This window comes from Pan troglodytes, chromosome 6, assembly GCF_028858775.2.
Source record: "Pan troglodytes isolate AG18354 chromosome 6, NHGRI_mPanTro3-v2.0_pri, whole genome shotgun sequence".
NCBI classification, from domain to species: Eukaryota; Metazoa; Chordata; class Mammalia; order Primates; family Hominidae; genus Pan; species Pan troglodytes.
Genome location: NC_072404.2, coordinates 50,897,797 through 50,916,343, shown reverse-complemented (window position 1 = coordinate 50,916,343; position 18,547 = coordinate 50,897,797). Strand labels below are relative to the sequence as shown.

Genomic DNA, 18,547 nt, shown 5'->3' with positions numbered 1-18,547 from the left:
GAATATCATGCAACCATTAAAATGGACGAGGCAGTTTTATGTGTGCTAATGTGAACACTCTGCGATAAATCAAGATACACTGTTCAGTGTAAAAAGCAAGGTGCAAACAGTGTATACCGTGTAATCATTTGGGAAACAAATGCATGTGTATGCTCATACATGGACAGACTGTAAAGACACAAGAAGCTGGTGTCAGCAATTCCTCCCACGGAGGGCGCACATGATTTCTTTTCACCAAGAATCTCTGTTATCATTTGAATTTTGAACCATGTACATAAATTACATATTCAATTAGATAAAAATAAATAATAGGCCGGACATGGTGGCTCACACTTGTAATCTATCACTTTGAGAAGCCGAGGCAGGAGGATCGCTTGAGCACAGGAGTTCGAGACCAGCCTGGGCAACATGGCAAGACCCCATCACCACAAAAAAAAAACAAAAATTAGCCAGGTGTGATGGTGCAACATGTGGTCCCAGCTACTCAGGAAGCTGAGGTGAGAGGATCACCTGAGCCCAGGGAAGTTGAGGCTGCAGTGAGTCATGACTGTGTCACTACATTCCAGCCTGGGTGACAGAGTGAGACCCTGTCTCAAAAAATAATAACAAATCTGAGAAGAGCTCCTTGGGTTTGTTATCACAAATGTGATTAATTACCCTGTCCCATTATTAAAACCACACAGCAAGCCTGCTATGAGTCCATTCATAGTCACTAGGTGAGCCCACGTGAGCCTTGCACTGCACCAAATCCTACTGGGGAAAATGTCAGCTTGTGATGGAAACTACAGAAAGAATTTTTTTTTTTTTTAGACAGTCTTGCTCTGTCACCAGGCTGGAGTGCAGTGGCACAATCTCGGCTCACTGCAACCTTCGCCTCCTGGGTTCAAGCGAATCTCCTGCCTCAGCCTCCCAAGCACCTGGGACTACAGGTGCACACCACCACATCCAGCTAATCTTTGTATTTTTAGTAGAGATGGGGTTTCACCATGTTGGCCAGGATAGTCTAGATCTCTTGACCTCGTGATCCGCCTGCCTCAGCCTCCCAGAGGAATGTTTCTACTTTATGAAGGTTTTGTGAAGATTAAATGAGAAAAATATATTTAAAATGTTAAATAGTGTTGCTGCACACAGTAAGCATTCCAAAACAGAAGCTACTATTAAATTCCTCTCAACTTGTTCATTAATGTTCATTCTAAAAACAAAATATTTCCCATAAACACCACACTAGAGTATGTGGGATTAAATGTCTCCTATCACTGGCGGATTTTATTATTGTGATTGTTTTTATTTTATGAAATGTATACAGTTTAAAAAGGCAAATAAAGTTCAAAAAACTGTAAAACAAAAAAACAACAATCTCCTTTACTAATTGGGACAACCCCATCCACAAACCACTTCCAAGAGGCAGCCACACTGAAGTCTTCTGATTCTTCTAGGATCTAGAGCCATTTTTCTAAATAATGGGCTTATATTGCTATTGCTTATCAATTTAAGATATTATTTATTGACTTCCAATTGTATCACCATTCCCACTTTCCCTCTTTTCTTACAACTTAGATAATTTTTCTTAATCATTACTTAGTTTTTACATCATTTTATTATCTACATTCTCTCACTGACATGCCAAGTAATAGTCAAGTTGCAATTTCTTTATAATTAAACTTTTATTTTAAGGTAATTGTAAATTCTCTTATTATAAGAAATGATACAGGGAGATCCATCGCTCCCTTTACCCTATTGCCCCCAGCAGTGACATCTTGCAGAACTACAGCACATCACACCAGGACACGGATGTAAACACAGCCAGAGCACCCATCACTGTGAGGACCCCTCCTGTTGCCCTTTATAGGCACACCTACTTCTCTCCACCCCTAGCAAACCCTAATCTGTTCTCCACCTCAGCAACTGTGTCATTTCAAAGATGTTACAGAAAGGAACATACAGTGTGAAACCTTTCGGAACGGCTTTTTTCACTCAGCATAATTCTCTGGAGGCCCATCCAGGTTGCTGTGTAGTTTGTTCCTTTGTTGTTGCTTTAAGACAGGGTCTCACTGTCATCCGGGATGGAGCACAGTGGCGTGATCACGGCTCACTGCAGCCTGGACTTCCTGGGCTCAAGCAATCCTCCAGCCTCAGCCTCCCCAGTAGGTGGGACTACAGGCAGGTGCCACCATGCCCAGCCCTTTGTATTATTGAATAGTCTTCCGTGGCATGGATGGACCTCATTTTGTTTAACCATTTATCCACCAAAGGACATGGAGTTGTTTCCAGTTTTGGGCTACTATGAATACAACTGTTTTGAATATTAGTAGGCAGGTTTTCATGTGAACATAAATTTTCATTTCCCTGGGATAAATGCCTAGGGCTGCAATTGCCAAGTTGTTCGTAGTTGCACGTGGAGTTTTAAAGAAACTGCCAGACTGCTTTCTAGAGTGGCGGTACCATTTTACATCCCTACCAGCAATGAATGAGGGGTCCAGTTCCTCCACATCTTCTCCAGCATCTTGTGTTCTACTTTTTTTAAACATTCTGTTAGGTGTGTATTGGCAGCTCATTATGGTTTTAATGTGCATTTCCCTGATGGCTAATGATGCTGAGCATATTTTCATGTGCTTACTGCCATCTGTATATCCTCTTCATTGAAGTATCTCCTCCTGTCTTTTGCTTATGTCTTAATTGGATTGTTTGTTTTACTGTTGAGTTTTGAGAGTTCTTTATATACTGTAGATACCAACCCTCTGTCAGATATGTGGTTTAAAAATATCTCCTCTCAGTCTGTAGCATATCTTTTCATTGTCTTTTATAGAGCAAAAGTTTTAAATTTTGAAGTCCAGTTTATCAGTTTTTTCTTTTATGAATTATGCTTTAGGTATCAAGTCTCAGAACTCTGAGTAGCCCTGCATCCTGAAGATTTTCTATGTTTTATCCTAGAAGTTGTATTTTATATTTAAGCCTATGATCCATTTTAAGTTAATTTTTGTGTTTAAGTTGTGAAATTTCAGGGCAAGGTTCAATTTTTGCCTACAAATGTCCGACTGCTCCAGCACCACTTGTTAAAAGGCTATCCTATCCTTTCTCCACTGAATTGCTTGTGAACCTTTGTCAAGAATCAGCTGGGCATATATGTGTGGATCTGTTTCTAGTTCATTTTGCTCCCCTGATCTCTGTGTCAGTCCCTCTGCAGATACCACACAGTCTTGATTGTGATAGCAGTATGATCTATCTTGAAATCAGGGAGGCTGACTCCTCTCATTTTCTTCTTTTTCAAAATTATTTTTAGCTATTCTACTTATTTTGCCTCTCCATTTAAATTTCAAGAATAGCTTGAAATTTAAGATCGTGCCACTGCACTTTAAGAATAGTCTTGTTTGTATCTACAAAAAATTCTTGCTGAAATTTTGATAGGAATTGTAGAATTCACTTTTAATAGTTATAAGCTATTCAAATTATTTCATATTGGATGACTTGTAGTAGTAGTTTGTGCTTTTCAAGGAGTTGGTCCATTTATATCAACTTAGGGACAAGTAACATACTAACTAGGTTGAGTCTTCCAATCCATGAATTCAGTGTGTCTCTCCACTTATTCAGATCTTTGATTTCTTTCATCAGTGTTCTATAGTTTTCAGCATACAAATCTTATTCATGTTTTGTAAGATTTATACCCGTGTTTCATTTTTTAAGTGATTGTGAATGGTATTGATTTAATTTTGATATCCACATATTCATTGTTCAAAAACATATCTTGTTTGTCTGAGTTTGTTTTGTTTTGTTTTGTTTTTTTGAGGCAAAGTCTCACTCTGTCACCCAGGCTGGAGTGCAGTGGCGTGATCTTGGCTCACTGCAAGCTCCGCCTCCCGGGTTCATGCTGTTCTCTTGCCTCAGCCTCCCGAGTAGCTGGGACTACAGGCACCCGCCACCACGTCCGGCTAATTTTTTGTATTTTTAGTAGAGACGGTGTTTCACCATGTTAGCCAGGATGGTCTTGATCTCCTGACCTTGTGATCCACCTGCCTCGGCCTCCCAAAGTGCTGGGATTACAGGCGTGAGCCACCGCACCCAGCCCCATTTGTCTGAGTTTTTAATCAAGAATGGGTGCTGAATTTTGTCAAATAAACTTTCTGCCACTGATTGATATAATTATGTGATTTTTCTTCTTTAGCTTGTTAATATGATGGATTACCTTTTTTTTAAGCGGTGATTTTTCTTTTATTTCTGCAAACATATGGTATTATTAAGCAATTCATCTAACTTCTCATTTATGGAAATCAATACAAAAGTTCCAAGGTGATTCAAGTTCCCATGCACAATAGCAGGGCCTGAATGGAAACCAGGCGCTGATTTTTCAACTGAAACTGCACAAACTACTCTAAAGAAATTGCTCTATCAGCTGTCACTTCTAGCTGCACCTAGCAGCTATAACGATAGTGGAGCAAGTGTTCAACATATATTTGTTGAATAAGTTAATGTCAGATAGAAAGAAAAGGCTAGACATATGTAAAGGTATCTGATAAGATACAAATATTGATACAGCAAGAACACAAAGACAGGCCACAAATAATTTCACCAATTTCTATTATACTTTCAGAACAGCACTATCCAAACTAGTTTTGTAAAACCAAGAGGCTTTTCTAGTCATCTTGGGGATCGGTTAGAGTTTAGTTATGAAATCTTCAAAACAAAATTTTAATAACTTTTGAATTAAAAATCAAATTATATAGGGTATACTTAAGAGGTCTAAGGAAGGAAGGAAAATAAGAATCACTGTAACAATCACAAAGTATTATGGTTCTAGGAAAATTTGGAAATAATTATATTCTCCATAGTTATTTGCCATATGAGGTCACTAATGTCTCTTCCCTCTCTCTAGAAAATGGTAATTCTCTCCATAAACTAGTAAAAAATGTTTGGTGGTTCTGTGATATAGTCTAATTCTACTGAACATAAAAAGACAGCCCAGTCAAATTGGGCTAAATCTTGAGGACCATAAGTGTAGTTTATGCTGTAAGGCAGTCAAGAGTCAAGATGGGGAACTTACAGCAATTGGGGTTTCCCTCCTTTGAATCTCATCCTGGAGATGCCTCAGAAGCAAGTGGGCTATAGATGGAACTCAGAATGTAATATAAAAACTACAGCTGGGCCAGACGTGGTGGCTTACACCTGTAATCCCAGCACCTTTGGAGGCCGAGGCGGGAGGATCACAAGGTCAGAAGATCGAGACCATCCTGACCAACACGGTGAAACCCCATCTCTACTAAAAATACAAAAAAAGATTAGCTAGGCATGGTGGCAGGCCTCTGCAGTCCCAGCCACTCGGGAGGCTGAAGCAGGAGAACGGCATGAACCCGGGAGGCGGAGCTTGCAGTGAGCGGAGCCTGCGCCACTGCACTCCAGCCTGGGCGACAGAGCGAGACTCCATCCCAAAACAAAACAAAACAAAACAAAAAAACTATAGCTGATATTCTGGAGGGAATGGAAAAAATAAAGACAGATCTGTGGAACACAGACCTCAAGCACTGGAAAGGCAAGACCACAAACTAAACAACTAATTCTGGAGGGAGAAGAACTGATAAGCCAGAGAAAACAAGAATTTACAATGATCCTAATAAATATTCTCAAGGGCATGTAGGAGGGCACTGGAAACAAATAGGGACAAGGAGTTATAAAAAAGGACCAATCAGATATAGTAGAAACAAACAATTTAATTCAGGGTTGAATGAATACAGTTGAGGAATGAATTCATAAGACGGAGAGTGGTTTGAAACATTCCCAGAAGGCATCGGGAAGAGTAAAGAATAGGAAAAATGAGAGAAAAATGAAAGGGCATGAAAAATAAAATAAATATCAATATGTGATTAATGGGAGCCCTAGAAGGAAAGAAAAAAATAAAGTTAAATATTTGAAGAACTGTTAATTAAAATTTCTCCATAATTTTTTTTTTTTTTTGGGATGGAGTCTCACCCCATCACCCAGGCTGGAGTGGAGTGGCACAATCCCAGCTCACTGCAACCTCCGCCTCCTTGGGTTCAAGTGATTCTCCTGCCAATGGATTACATTTTCAAGTATCAAACCAGCCTTACATCCTCAGAACAAACTCCACTTGTTCATGGTGTATAATTTTTTTGTTGTTTATTCTCACAGCCACAGTAGGTATAATTTTTTCTATATTGCTGAATATGTTACCTAATAGTTTCCTGAGGAATTTTATGTTTGTATTGGTGTCTGTTATTTCTTTTAATTTTGCACTGTTTTTTGTCTGGTTTGGTATCAGGGCAATACTGCCCTTACAAAATGAGTCAGAAAATATTCCAAGTGCAGTGGTTCACGCCTATAATTCCAGGACTTTGGGAGGCTGAGGTGGGAGGATTGCTTGAGTCTAGGAGTTCAAGACAGCCTGGTCAACACAGTGAGACCTCATCTCTACAAAATAAAAAATTAGCTGGGCATGGTGGCAGGCACCTGTAGTCTCAGCTACTCAGGAGGCTAAGGTGGGAGGGCTGCTTGAGCTTGGAAGGTCGAGGCTGCAGTGAACCAAGATCATGCCACTGCACTCTAACATGGGCAACAGAGACAGACCCTATCTCAAGGAAAAAAAAAAAGAAGAAGAAGAAGAGAAGAGAAAGCAGAGAAGAGAAGAGAGAACAGAAGAGGTCCCTCCCTTTCTGTTTTTCTGGAAGAGTATGTAGAATTGACATTAATTCTTTAAATGTTTGATAGAATTCTCCAGTGAAACCATTTGGGCCTGAAGACTTTTTTTAATGGGAGTTTTCAAATTAGATACTGAATTTCTTTAATAATTATAGGGGTATTCAAATGATCTATTTCATATTGGATGACTGTGGGAGGAGTTTGTGCTTTTCAAGGAATTGGTCTATTTTTTGGCCCACTGTGTGTGGAGTTGCTTGTGTTCTCTCATTATCCTTTTGATTCTCAAGGTCTCTCAGAACTTGAAGAATGTTGTGCCACTGGTCCTCATTATGTGTAACAAGAAATCTGCTTTCTGTTTTCCCCTATGAGTAAAGTGTTTCTTTCTTGCCACTTTCAAGATTTTTTGTTGTTGTTGTCTTTACTTTTCAGAAATTCTACTATGATGGGCTTTAGTAGTGGATTTACCTTGTTTGGCGTTTGCTCAGCTTTCTGAATCTTTTAAGTTTGTCCTTTGCCAAACGTTTCAACCCATAAGATCTTTGAAAAGTTTTTCAGCCCTTCCCTCTTTCTCCTCTCTTTTCAGGACTTCAACAATACAAATGCTAGAAAATTTAACCTAGGCCCTCAGAAGGGAAGGGAACGGCACCTTTTTTTTTTTTTTTTTTTTTTTGGAGATGGAATCTCGCTCTGTTACCCAGGCTGGAGTGCAGTGGTGAGATCTCAGCTCACTGCAATCTCCACCTTCCGGAGTCAAGCAATACTCCTGCCTCAGCCTCCTGAGATTACAGGTGTGTGCCACCACAACTGGCTAATTTTTGTATTTTTAGTAGAGATGGGGTTTCACCATGTTGGTCAGGCTGATCTTGAACTCCTGACCTCGTGATCCGTCCGCCTCAGTCTCCCAAAGTACTGGGATTACAGGCATGGGCCACGGCGCTCGGCAACACCACCTTTGTTACCACCAAGTAGGGGTCAAAGGTCAGATTCCCTACTTGGCCTCCTGCGTGGAGGGCTCCTTCCTCATTACTGCTGGGTATGATAAGAGTTCTGGTTCCCCATGTGGCTTCCACTGATTCTTCCCTGGTTGGAAGGAAAAGGAGGGCCTCATTACTGCCCCACCCAATGTGGTCTCCACTAACACTCCAGAACCACACAAGGTTCCTCAGGGGTTTGTTACTGCCCAACAGGGATAAAAGTCCATGGTCCCTATTCAACTTTCTCTGGAGGAGTAAGTGGCCCTCACTTAGCCTTTGGTAGCAGGCACAGAGGTAGGACCACAGTCCTTTCTGTCATGTTTGGTTTGCACTGAGCAGTTGTCTAAATATTCTCTGTTTTGTGCTAGGCTGCCCCTTTCCTGGTCCTTTGGTCAGAAGGAGCTGGCTTCGGCAGGGGGTTCTGTCTGTACCTGTTGGTGTTTCTGGGCTGCCAGCTTCTTTGGCTCATAGTCTGGGCTACATGAGGCAAAAAGACAACCTGAAGAAATCACTACTGGGTCATTTTCTGGGTCCTGGGTGGTCTGCGTTCTCTTTACCTTTCAGAGTGTTCTTATGTTATTGCATATAGTGTCCAAGGATTTTAGATTTTAGATGCACTTAACTAGAAGAATAGGGAAAAGAATGTCTACTTCATCTTCCCAGAAACAGGAGTTTCCAACATTTAAGTTTTCATTTTTAATGATTTATTATCAATTCCTCCACACCTCTATTTGCTTTGTTTCTATGTACTATTCTATTTCTTCAGCAACTTCTCAATACATTATTCTACCCAAACATATAGTCTATACTTACTTATCCCAGAGCTTCTGTGGCCTGTTTCTTAGATTAATTTCCTGGGACTTCACTTTCCTGTCATCCTGGGAATTATCTTTGTTCCTTTCCCTGGCAGACCCCTTGGGCTATGAATCCGTGTCTTCCTATTCTTGGTTTGCCCTTGTGTTTTGTTTTGTTTTGTTTTGTTTTTGAAGACCGCGTCTCACGCTGTCGCCTACGCTGGAGTGCAGGGGTGCGATCTCGGCTCACTGCAACCTCCGCCTCCCGGGTTCAAGCTATTCTCGTGCCTCAGCCTCCCAAGTAGCTGGAATTACAGGCGTGTGCCACTACACCCGGCTAATTTTTCTGGCATTTTTAATAGAGACAGGGTTTCGCCATGTTGGCCAGGCTGATCTCAAACTCCTGGCCTCATCTGATCTGCCCCCCTTGGCCTCCCAAAGTGCTGGGATTACAGGCGTGAGCCACCATGCCTGGCCTCCCCTTATGTTTTGATGCAGCACATCCTCCAGTAACTTCTAAGAACAGGCTTCTGTGAGCTGAGGTTTTAGAGACCTGTCTAGTCATCATGACAGGATCCTTTCAATGGGGGGAGTCATGTCCATCAGTCAATTCTTCAAAATGTTCTTCCTTTACTGTCTTAATAACTTCTTCTCACTCTTCCCTTCATTCTTTTTTCTTGGGAGTCAGATGTTGAACTTCCTGAATTGGTCATCTAATTTCATTTCTCTTTCTCATCTTTTGTTTATTAACCTTCTTTGTTTTTTGAATATTCTTTCTGGGACTTTTTTTTACTTTTTTTTTTTGAGACGGAGTCTCGCTCTATTGCCCAGGCTGGAGTGGCACAATCTGGGATCACTGCAAGCTCCACCTCCTGGGTTCACGCCATTCTCCTATGTCAGCCTCCTGAGTAGCTGGGACTACAGGTGCCTGCCACCGTGCCCGGCTAATTTTTTGTATTTTTAGTAGAGACAGGGTTTCACTGTGTTAGCCAGGATGGTCTCAATCTCCTGACCTCGTGATTGGCCTCCCAAAGTGCTGGGATTACAGGCATGAGCCACAGCACCTGGCCTTTTTTTTTTACTTTTATCTTTCAACACCTCTATTGAATTTTTTAAAGATATATAAATAACATAGTTGTTTTGTTTTGTTTTGTTTTGTTTTGACATACAGTCTCACTCTTTCACCCAAGCTGGAGTGCAGTGGTGTGATCTTGGCTCACTGCAACCTCCACCTCCCGGGTTCAAGCAATTCTCCTGCCTCAGCCTCCCAAGTAGCTGGGATTACAGGCGCCTGCCACCACGCCCGGCTAATTTTTGTATTTTTAGTAGAGACGGGGTTTCTCCATGTTGGCCAGGCTGCTCTCGAACTCCTGACCTCAAGTGATCCGCACACCTTGGCCTCCTAAAGTGCTGGGATTACAGGCGTGAGCCACCGCACCTGGCCTAATTAACAGTTTTAATTCCAGAAGCTCTTCCTCTCACCTTTTTATTTAAAAGTAGAATCCTGTTGTCACTGTCAACAATATTTCCTCTTATCTTTCTGAAAATATTATATACTTTTACATTTCTTCCCCTATTTTCTGCATTGTTGCTGTTTATTCATGTTTATTTTGTGTATTTGTCTTGAGCTCTGCCTTTAGGTTGAAAGTTGTCCTCAAATGTGTACTTATACTCAGCTGCCTGTGTTTGAAATGAGGCTCCAAAAAGCTGACAGACGTCGGATGCCTGGCGGGAGTCCTGACTGTTGGAGTTTATTCAGGCTGGTTGGGTGGGTAGCCCCAAGGGCCAGTATGGGCTGCTTAACTTCCCCAGTGAGCACCCTTCCAAGAATTCCTTTGTGGGAAAGGCCTGGTTGCAGGCATTCTAGAAGCTTGAAAGAAAAAGGAATTGGGAATTCTCTCCATTCCACATACAGGCTTTGACTTGACTTCCTTATCTTCTATCTTGGTCTCTCCCCACCTGCTCCTGTACCAGGTTTCTGCACGTCCAAAGCCCCATCTTCCAGTGGGTGGGGATGAGTTAATCATCTGGCTGGGCCAGGTGAGAGTGGAAATCCCTCCCATGGACATTCGAACTGCCCCATGCCCCTCCTGAGCCCCCTGGACTCCGGGTCCTCTGCAGGAACTCGGGTCTGGCTGCGTTAGCTCTAACTCATCTCACCCTCAGCGGTTTCCTTCTTCCATGTTTATGGACCACCTCATCCACTGTTGTCTCCTTTCCTATTCTCTCTGACCTCATGGCTTTATACCTTTTTATTTATATATTTTCATTTTAGGGGAGGGATTAAAAATCAACTTATGCACGTCACATGGTTTATGCACAGTATTTTGGCCTCAGGCCTTTGAGACCCAATGATGAGCCTCAAACACATGGTCTGAATTCTAGGCGGTGACTGTTAGACCTGCAAGGTCATGGCCTTGACCAGGTAACTCTTTTCAACTGCAAACTACAGGAGATGTGAGTTTTCTCCCAGCTCTTTAACCCTCTTCTGGTGGAGCAGCACATACTACTCACACAGCCAAGTCTTCGAGAGAAAGAAGGTGGCATTGCTACTACAGAAAAAAATAAACTGGGGTCAGCAGACAGAATCTGGGTTTTCAGTTATCCAATTATTAAATTTATCAGCATAGACAAGACAATGGGTGGGATAATCAACTACTAAGGTGTTTGTGTGGCTGTGTCTTATAAACTCAAGAGCGTCTGGTGGATACAAGCATGACCGTCACTGTCGTTTGGCAGGCACGTCCTGTGGCCCATGACGACTTACCTTTACCTCCTTCTCAATATAGTCGCTCAGCAGTCTGTCTGGCTCGACGCGCTCAGGCAATGACAACACCACAGTGTGCAGAGGGCGCCTCTCTGTCACCTTCTCATGGGCTTTCTTATCTCTACTCTTTTCACCTTTTAGGAATACTCGTTTAAATGGCGAGACAATTCCAGGCTGCAGGCAGAAACGGCAATGATTGGAGTTCATTATTTACAAATGCTTTGTGTTGTACCCATGGTTAACAAACAGAAGTAGCCAAAACTACTACCATGGCCCCCATGCAACAGGGATCACTGACTGCCAGACTGGTGAGAAAGGTACCAACAGCACACAAGCCTGAGGGACCACAGCCAGCACGCAGGCCGGCAGGGTGGGGCTGGGCTGCCATGCAGCCTCTGGCATGGAGGGACCTTGTTCTTCACCTGTTCCTACAACACATAGAAGGCAGGTAACCTTATCTGGCAAGACAATGATAGAAGGGGGAGATTCCCCACATAAGATAAAACATAACATCACTCCAACTCTTTCCAGCTCAGCTGGGACACTTCATTTCTGAGAACTCCAGGAAGGCAGGTGGAAGGTGTGGCCAGTGCTAGCATCAACAAGTGGAGCATATGTTTTTTATGCAATTCTTTCCCCAATGGGGAACACTCCAAGTGGGGACACTGAGTGTGTTGAGCTCCAATGCAGATCAACAAGGGAGAAACCAGGCGAGGCACGGTGGCTCACACCTGTAATCCCAGCACTTTGGGAGGCTGAGGCAGGTACATCACTTAAGGTCAGGAGTTCGAGACCAGCCTGGCCAACATGGTGAAACCCCATCTCTACTAAAAATACAAAAATTAGCCAGGTGTGGTGGCACATGTCTGTAATCCCAGCTACTCGGGAGGCTAAGGCAGGAGAATTGCTTGAACCCAGGAGGCGGAGGTTGCAGTGCGCCGAGATGCCACTGCACTCCAGCCTGGGCAACAGAGCAAGATACTGTCTCAAAAAAAAAAAAAAAAAAAAGTAGGGGGAGAAGCCCTGATCAGCAGCTGGCCAGCCCCTAACTCTGATGACCTCACACCCTATCCAGCATTTCATGAGGGTTCTGAAGGCTAATCCTGCAATCAAAGTCACCTTAAAGAGTGAGAATCCGTGAGAGAGCAAGAGAGGATTACAGCAAGCCTCGCCTGCAGAACCCAGGAAAAGACCTGACACTTCATTCACAATAACTCCATAAGAAAGCTTTTCATCACAACCTTTGACAATGGCGGCGGGGGTGGGGGTCTGGGGGGAAGCAATCCCAAATTGTGCTGAGAGATCATGCTACAATCCCTATCTACAGTCACCCAAAGGAACATAAACCCGAGAAAACAAGACACTGATGTGCAGCCGCAGCAAGGAAACATCACACAGGCCTGCAAAAACCAGAGCCGTGACTAAGAGTGAGAACTTATTCCCCACCATCTCCTCCATAACTCTCAACAGAGGAAACGCAGGAGGAGATGACAACACTCCTTTTGCAGGTGCCTGCCAGGATAGGGTGACCCAGTGCACAGATGGCAGCCGAAACCCCCACAGTAGGCCAAGCTCAGACCCCCCTTATCACCAAACACAGAAACTAACAAAACATATATACAATAAACCACCAAACTTTCATTAAAAGCTCTGATTTCTGTCTCTCTCCAGCATATGGGAAATTCACCCATATGCAAAATCCAATATAAAACAGTGTAGCAGAACCTGTGGTCCTATAAGGACACCTCCTCAAACCCACCAATTTCACAGACAATTGCAGCCAAGGACTACACTATTCAGTAACCACTCCTGACAAATGCAGAAATTGGTCGTCCAGTGGCTCCCAGCAGGCCCTACAGCTGCCTCCCTAATGAGGCTGGGGTTGGACCCTGCCCTGTATGAGCCCCTCCCCACCACCACCATCATGCTCAGCTCTCCAGCATTAGCGGGAAAAGTAAATAAGCAAACAAAAGCCACCCCAAATAAAACAAATCCTCAAAGAGCAAAACCCAACATTTTTCCTGACCCTGCTGCCTCCTGACAGCCAAGGCTGAGCTTTCTGCTCCTCAGCTTCCTCCTTACCTTTCTTTATTTCACCCTTTCATAGCTGGGTTTTTATTCCATTCACCCACTAAAACAGATATGGAATCAGGAAGCTCTTTCAATAAAAACGAAAACAAAAAACACAACAGAAAGTCTTGCTTCCAGAGAAGTGCACTAACACTGCCACCACGCCTCTGTCACTCTGTCCCCTGTGTTTCCTGCATCTCATGCACCCTTTGCCAGCTCTCTTTCTTCTACCAGTAAAGATAGATGTTCCTTAGGTCCTAGGCATGATCTCCGCTCCAGCATGCATTGGGCTGCACTACTTACTAAGCAAACTGGTTGGATGAGCTCTCACCATCTGCACAACAGGCTAACAATCCTTAGAGAAGTGCCACAGGCAATCAATACAATAATCTACATAAAGTTCTGAGCACATGTCTGATATGTTGTGAACAAGCAAAATATATACCAGTTAATTTTATGACTGTATTTACCTTGACAATAAGTTAAAATTTATCTCTTCTTCCACTGCTGTCTATACATATATATATATATATATGTATATATGTATATAATCAGACTGTCTCCTACTCATCACTACCACAGACTATAATAAAGTTGGAGCAGCATCACAGCCTAAGCTCTTCATTCGTGCCCCCAACAGGTGACACACCTGTGACCCAGGCTTAAAGCCCTATAATCTGCTAAAATGCTTCCTCTCTCACTTGGGCTGACTGGACCCACCCCTGCATCCGCCTTCTTCACCTGGAATAGCTCCCCTTGCCCGACCTGGAATAGTCTTCCCTTGACCCAGAGTGGTTCCCCATTGACCTGAAATAGTCCCTCATCTACCTGAACTAGTCCTCTCATAGACCCAGAGTAGTTCCCCGTTGACCAGGAGTAGTCTCTCCCCTTTGACCTGGAATAGGCCCCCTCCCAGGTCCCATTCTCTGCTGTTCAGTACATCTGGTGGTAGGGGAGAGTATGGAGTAAGGATGACTAAAGGTCCTCAGAGTTGGTAACAGTTGGAGCCAGATGATGTATACAGTAGCTTTGTTAACTTTTCTCTGTATTTTTTTAATATTTGAATTTTTAAATATTTTTTGAAAAGGATGAATATATTTTCTGCTTCCTGCTGATTACACTTAAACTGAGGCAAAATATAGAAGCATAAAAAATTAAGATCACCAATATGCTTACAAGATGATCCGCTCTAAGACGAACCACAGAGGGGACAGAAAGTGCTCCCAGGCTGGGTGCAGCGGCTCACGCCTGTAATCCCAACACTTTTGGGAGGCCGAGGTGGGTAGATTGTTGAGCTCAGGGATTCAAGACCAGCCCAGCAACCTGGTGGGACCCCATCTCTACAAAAACTACAAAAATTAGCCAGGTGTGGTGGTTCACGCATGTAGTACCAGCTACTTGGGAGGCTGAGGCAGGAGGTTGCTTGAGCCCGGTAGGTCAAGGCTGCAGTGAGCTGTGATCATGCCATTGCACTCCAGCCTGGGCAACAGAGTGAGACCTTGTCTCAAGAAAAATAAAAACTTTTTAAAAATGCTTCCAGAAGCTGGGTGCAGTGACTCACACCTGTAATCCCAGCACTTTGGGAGGGTGAGGCAGGCAGATCACTTGAGGTCAGGAGTTAGAGACCAGCCTGGCCAAGATGGTGAAACTCCGTCTCTACTAAAAATAACAAAAATTAGCTGGGTGTGGTGGCGGGCGCCTGTAATCCCAGCTACTTGGGAGGCTGAGGCAGGAGAATTGCTTGAACCGGGGAAGCGGAGGTTGCAGTGAGCCAAGATTGTGCTATTGCACCCCAGCCTGGGCAACAAGAGTGAAACTCCATCTCAAAAAAAAAAAAAAAAAAAAAGGCCAGGCATGGTGGCACATGCTTATAATCCCAGCACTTTGGGAGGCCAAGACTGGCAAATCACTTGAGGTCAAGAGTTTGAGACCAGCCTGGCCAAGATGGTGAAACCCCGTCTCTACTTAAAATACCAAAAATTAGCTGGGTGTAGTGGCAGATGCCTGTAATCCCAGCTACTCAGGAGGCTGAGAAAGGAGAATCGCTTGAATCCGGGAGGCAGAGGTTGCAGTGAGCTGAGATCGCACCATTGCACTCCAGCCTGGGCAACAAGAGAGAAACGACGTCTCAAAACAAAACAAAAAAAAAGTGCTTCCAGAAGAGCTTGCTGGGACTGGCCTGGGCTCAGAAAGCACGTGGCCTTGTGCTGCCCAGGCCCTGGCTCTATGACAGCAGTGAGGACAGGATGTCCCTAAGGCACTTTCGGGCTTCATTCTCCTTAATCCCTGACAAGCTTTGAGCCCCAGGACAAGTTTGGACATGACAGGTAGTTTGCAGTGCGGGGTTCTCATGGGAGAATGGTGGGAAATGGTCACCTATGATTTGTCAGCCAAGAAATCATGGTAAACTGTAAGTTAAAAACGGCCCTCAAAATTTAGTGATGCAATTTTAGCCATGCAAAAAATCATGTTTCTCTAGCCTCACTAAAAACACACCAGGCTTTGCTTGCCTGTGATTTCCTCTCTTCTGGCACTCTCAAGTGACCAGATGGCACATGAATTACTTTTCAAATGTGTATGCTTGACCACTCACTTATTCTCCCAGGCCCTATGATGTGCAAGACCCTGGCCTGGAGGTTATGGAAATACAGAGGCATGTGGCCCATGAGCCCAGCTTTTCGGAAGCTTGCATCTCCACAGACATGGATAATCTCACATCAGCCACAGGAAAATGGCTGTCCCTAATCCATTTCTGCCTGCTAGCCCCCAAAGCTCATTCTTCCTAAATGATAACTAGCTGTGTCATGGACAGTGACTGAGCTCTGAATCTGACAGTGTGGGCAAGCAGCCTGGCTCCATTTGTTGGCTCTTCTGAAAGCTGCCTGTTAGCCAAACTAGTTACTAATCTACCTATGGGAGCAACAGGAAACCAACTCTGAGACAGGAGATTTGCCAAGATCAACCTCTAACCAAGAAGCCCACACCAAATCAACAGGTCCCACAAACCACATGCAACCTACACTGTTATTTTAATGTTGATGTACAGGTCATAAAATTATAGTCTCCACACAGAATTACAGTCTGCACTGGGAAGGACTCTGGGGCTCCCCCATCCTACAATCCCACCCCTAAAGAGAGACCCTCTGCAGTTAGGCAGTGAGAAACAGTAGGAACTCTTGCAGGGCAAGGAAACCAGGACGGCCATCTGTAGATATCTCTTATTGCCCAAGCATCACATCAATTCTTCCCTACATCGAGCCCAGCTCTTTCCTCCTCTGGCCTTTGCTCTTTTTTTTTTTTTTTGAGACGGAGTTTTGTTGTCACCAAGGCTGGATGGAGTGCAATGGCATCATCTTGGTTCACTGCAACTTCTGCCTCCCCGGTTCAAGCAATTCTCCTGCCTCAGCCTCTGGAGTAGCTGGGATTACAGGCACCCACCACCATGCCTGGCTAATTTTAGTATTTTTAGTAGAGATGGGGTTTCAACATGTTGGCCAGGCTGGTCTCAAACTCCCAGCCTCAGGTGATCCACCAGCCTCAGCCTCCCAAAGTGCTGGAATTACAGGCATGAGCCATTAGGCCTGGCTGCCCTTGGCTCTTACCCAGCAGCCAGCATGGAGCTTGCACAGACTGGACAGCAATAAATGCTGGTACTGACTCTTGATGGAACGCTTGGACCAGGCTAGGCATCTGCAGAGGCCCTTTGGTTAGAGGTGACACAGCCCCTGCCCTCAACGATGTCACAGTCAAGCAGAAGTAGTAAGACCAGAGTAAAGTAACTGAAATTAAATCCACAGTAAAAACAGCCAATCAATGCTGAAGACACACAGGATGCTCCAAAGGTACACTTAGGGCTCAGCCACCCTGTTCTTAAAGCTGCTGTTCTGAGCAGCAAGAGACAAGGAGAGGAATGAACAGGAGATACAACCTTCTGACTGCTCACAGACTAGCAGAGGAGGGCGACCCCGGAACACCAAAGATAGGGCATGCCAAGGTGCTTCAGAGGAACCTGCCCCTTCTACCTGGGCCTCCAAATCATGAACATTTTAACAAGCAGCTTCTGTGGACTACTTGGAGGCAGGCGTCTCTCTGGCCCTAGTCCTTAGTCTTCAATAGCAGCTACCCTAAGTTTCTTTTTTTAATGTCTCAAATAATTTTAATTGATGGGTAAGCCTTCCTAGAAAGTGGAATATTAACACTATTAAGTAAAGAAATGCATCTTTGCACATCTGCTGCAGCCTCCCTCTGCCACTCCTATCCATTCAGCACGGAATGCAGGGTAGCTGCTGTTCTCGCTGAGGATGATGGGGCTTTTCAGAGGTAGTGTTTGCTCAGCTCTCAGCTGCAGGGGGTGGTAGGAGGGACAGCCGGTGCTGGGGAAGAGCTCTCTGCTATTCCAGATACAAAACTGAACAAGAAGCCACCTCAGATTTTTGGAAAAGTTGCTTTTGAACACAAAATTTAAGCTGATGGCTGGGCGCAGTGGCTCACACCTGTAATCCCAACACTTTGGGAGGCCAAGATGGGAGGATCACTAGAGTCAGGACTTCAAGACCAGCCTGGGCAACAGGGTGAGACCTCATCTTTTAAAAAAAATACAAAAATTAGAACATAAAAATTAGCAGGACATGGTGGCACACACCTGTAGTCACAGCTACTTGGGAGGCTGAAGTGGGAGGATCACTTGAGCCTAGGAGGTCAAGGCTGCAGTGAGCTGTGATCACACCACTGCACTCAAGCCTGGGTGACAGAGCAAGACCATCTCAAAACAAATAATAATTATTAATTAAAAAGAAAAAAGCTGAGCGTGGTGGCATACATCTGTAGTCCTAGCTACCTGAAAGACTGGGGGGAGAGAATCACTTGAACCCAGAAGCTCAAGGCTGCAGTGGGCTATGACTGCCCGCTGCACTCCAGCCTAAGTGACTAAGCAAGGCCCTCTTTTTTTTTTTTTTTTGACCTGGAGTCTCACTATACAGCTCAGGCTGGAGTACAGTGGTGTGATCTCGGCTCACTGCAACCTCCACCTCCCGGGCTCAAGCAATTCTCCTGCCTCAGCCTCCCGAGTATCTGGGATTACAGGTGTGCACGACCACACCTGGCTAATTTTTGTATTTTTATAGAGATGGGGTTTCACCATGTTGGCCAGGCTGGTCTCAAACTCCTGACCTCAAGTGATCTACCCACCTCGGCCTCCCAAAGTGCTGGGATTACAGGTGTAAGCCACTGCACCTGGGCAAGGCCCTGTTCTCTTTAAATCTAAAAAAAGAAAGAAAATAAATTTAAAGGAAAGTTCT

General features: G+C 44.2%; 1 protein-coding gene across 11 annotated transcripts in view; it reads right to left on the bottom strand.

The window, feature by feature from the left end:
- The window catches only part of CCM2 (CCM2 scaffold protein), a 76,215-nt gene that overhangs the window by 26,881 nt on the left and 30,787 nt on the right, over positions 1–18,547 (bottom strand). For 7 of the 11 annotated variants that reach the window (XM_009453024.5, XM_519079.7, XM_003318418.5 and 4 more), the window contains exon 2: positions 11,181–11,354. The exons of the other annotated variants lie outside the window; for them this stretch is intronic. In XM_009453024.5, the coding sequence (XP_009451299.1) occupies positions 11,181–11,354 (174 nt within the window). The remainder of the gene's footprint in view (positions 1–11,180; positions 11,355–18,547) is intronic. 11 annotated transcript variants of the gene reach the window in all.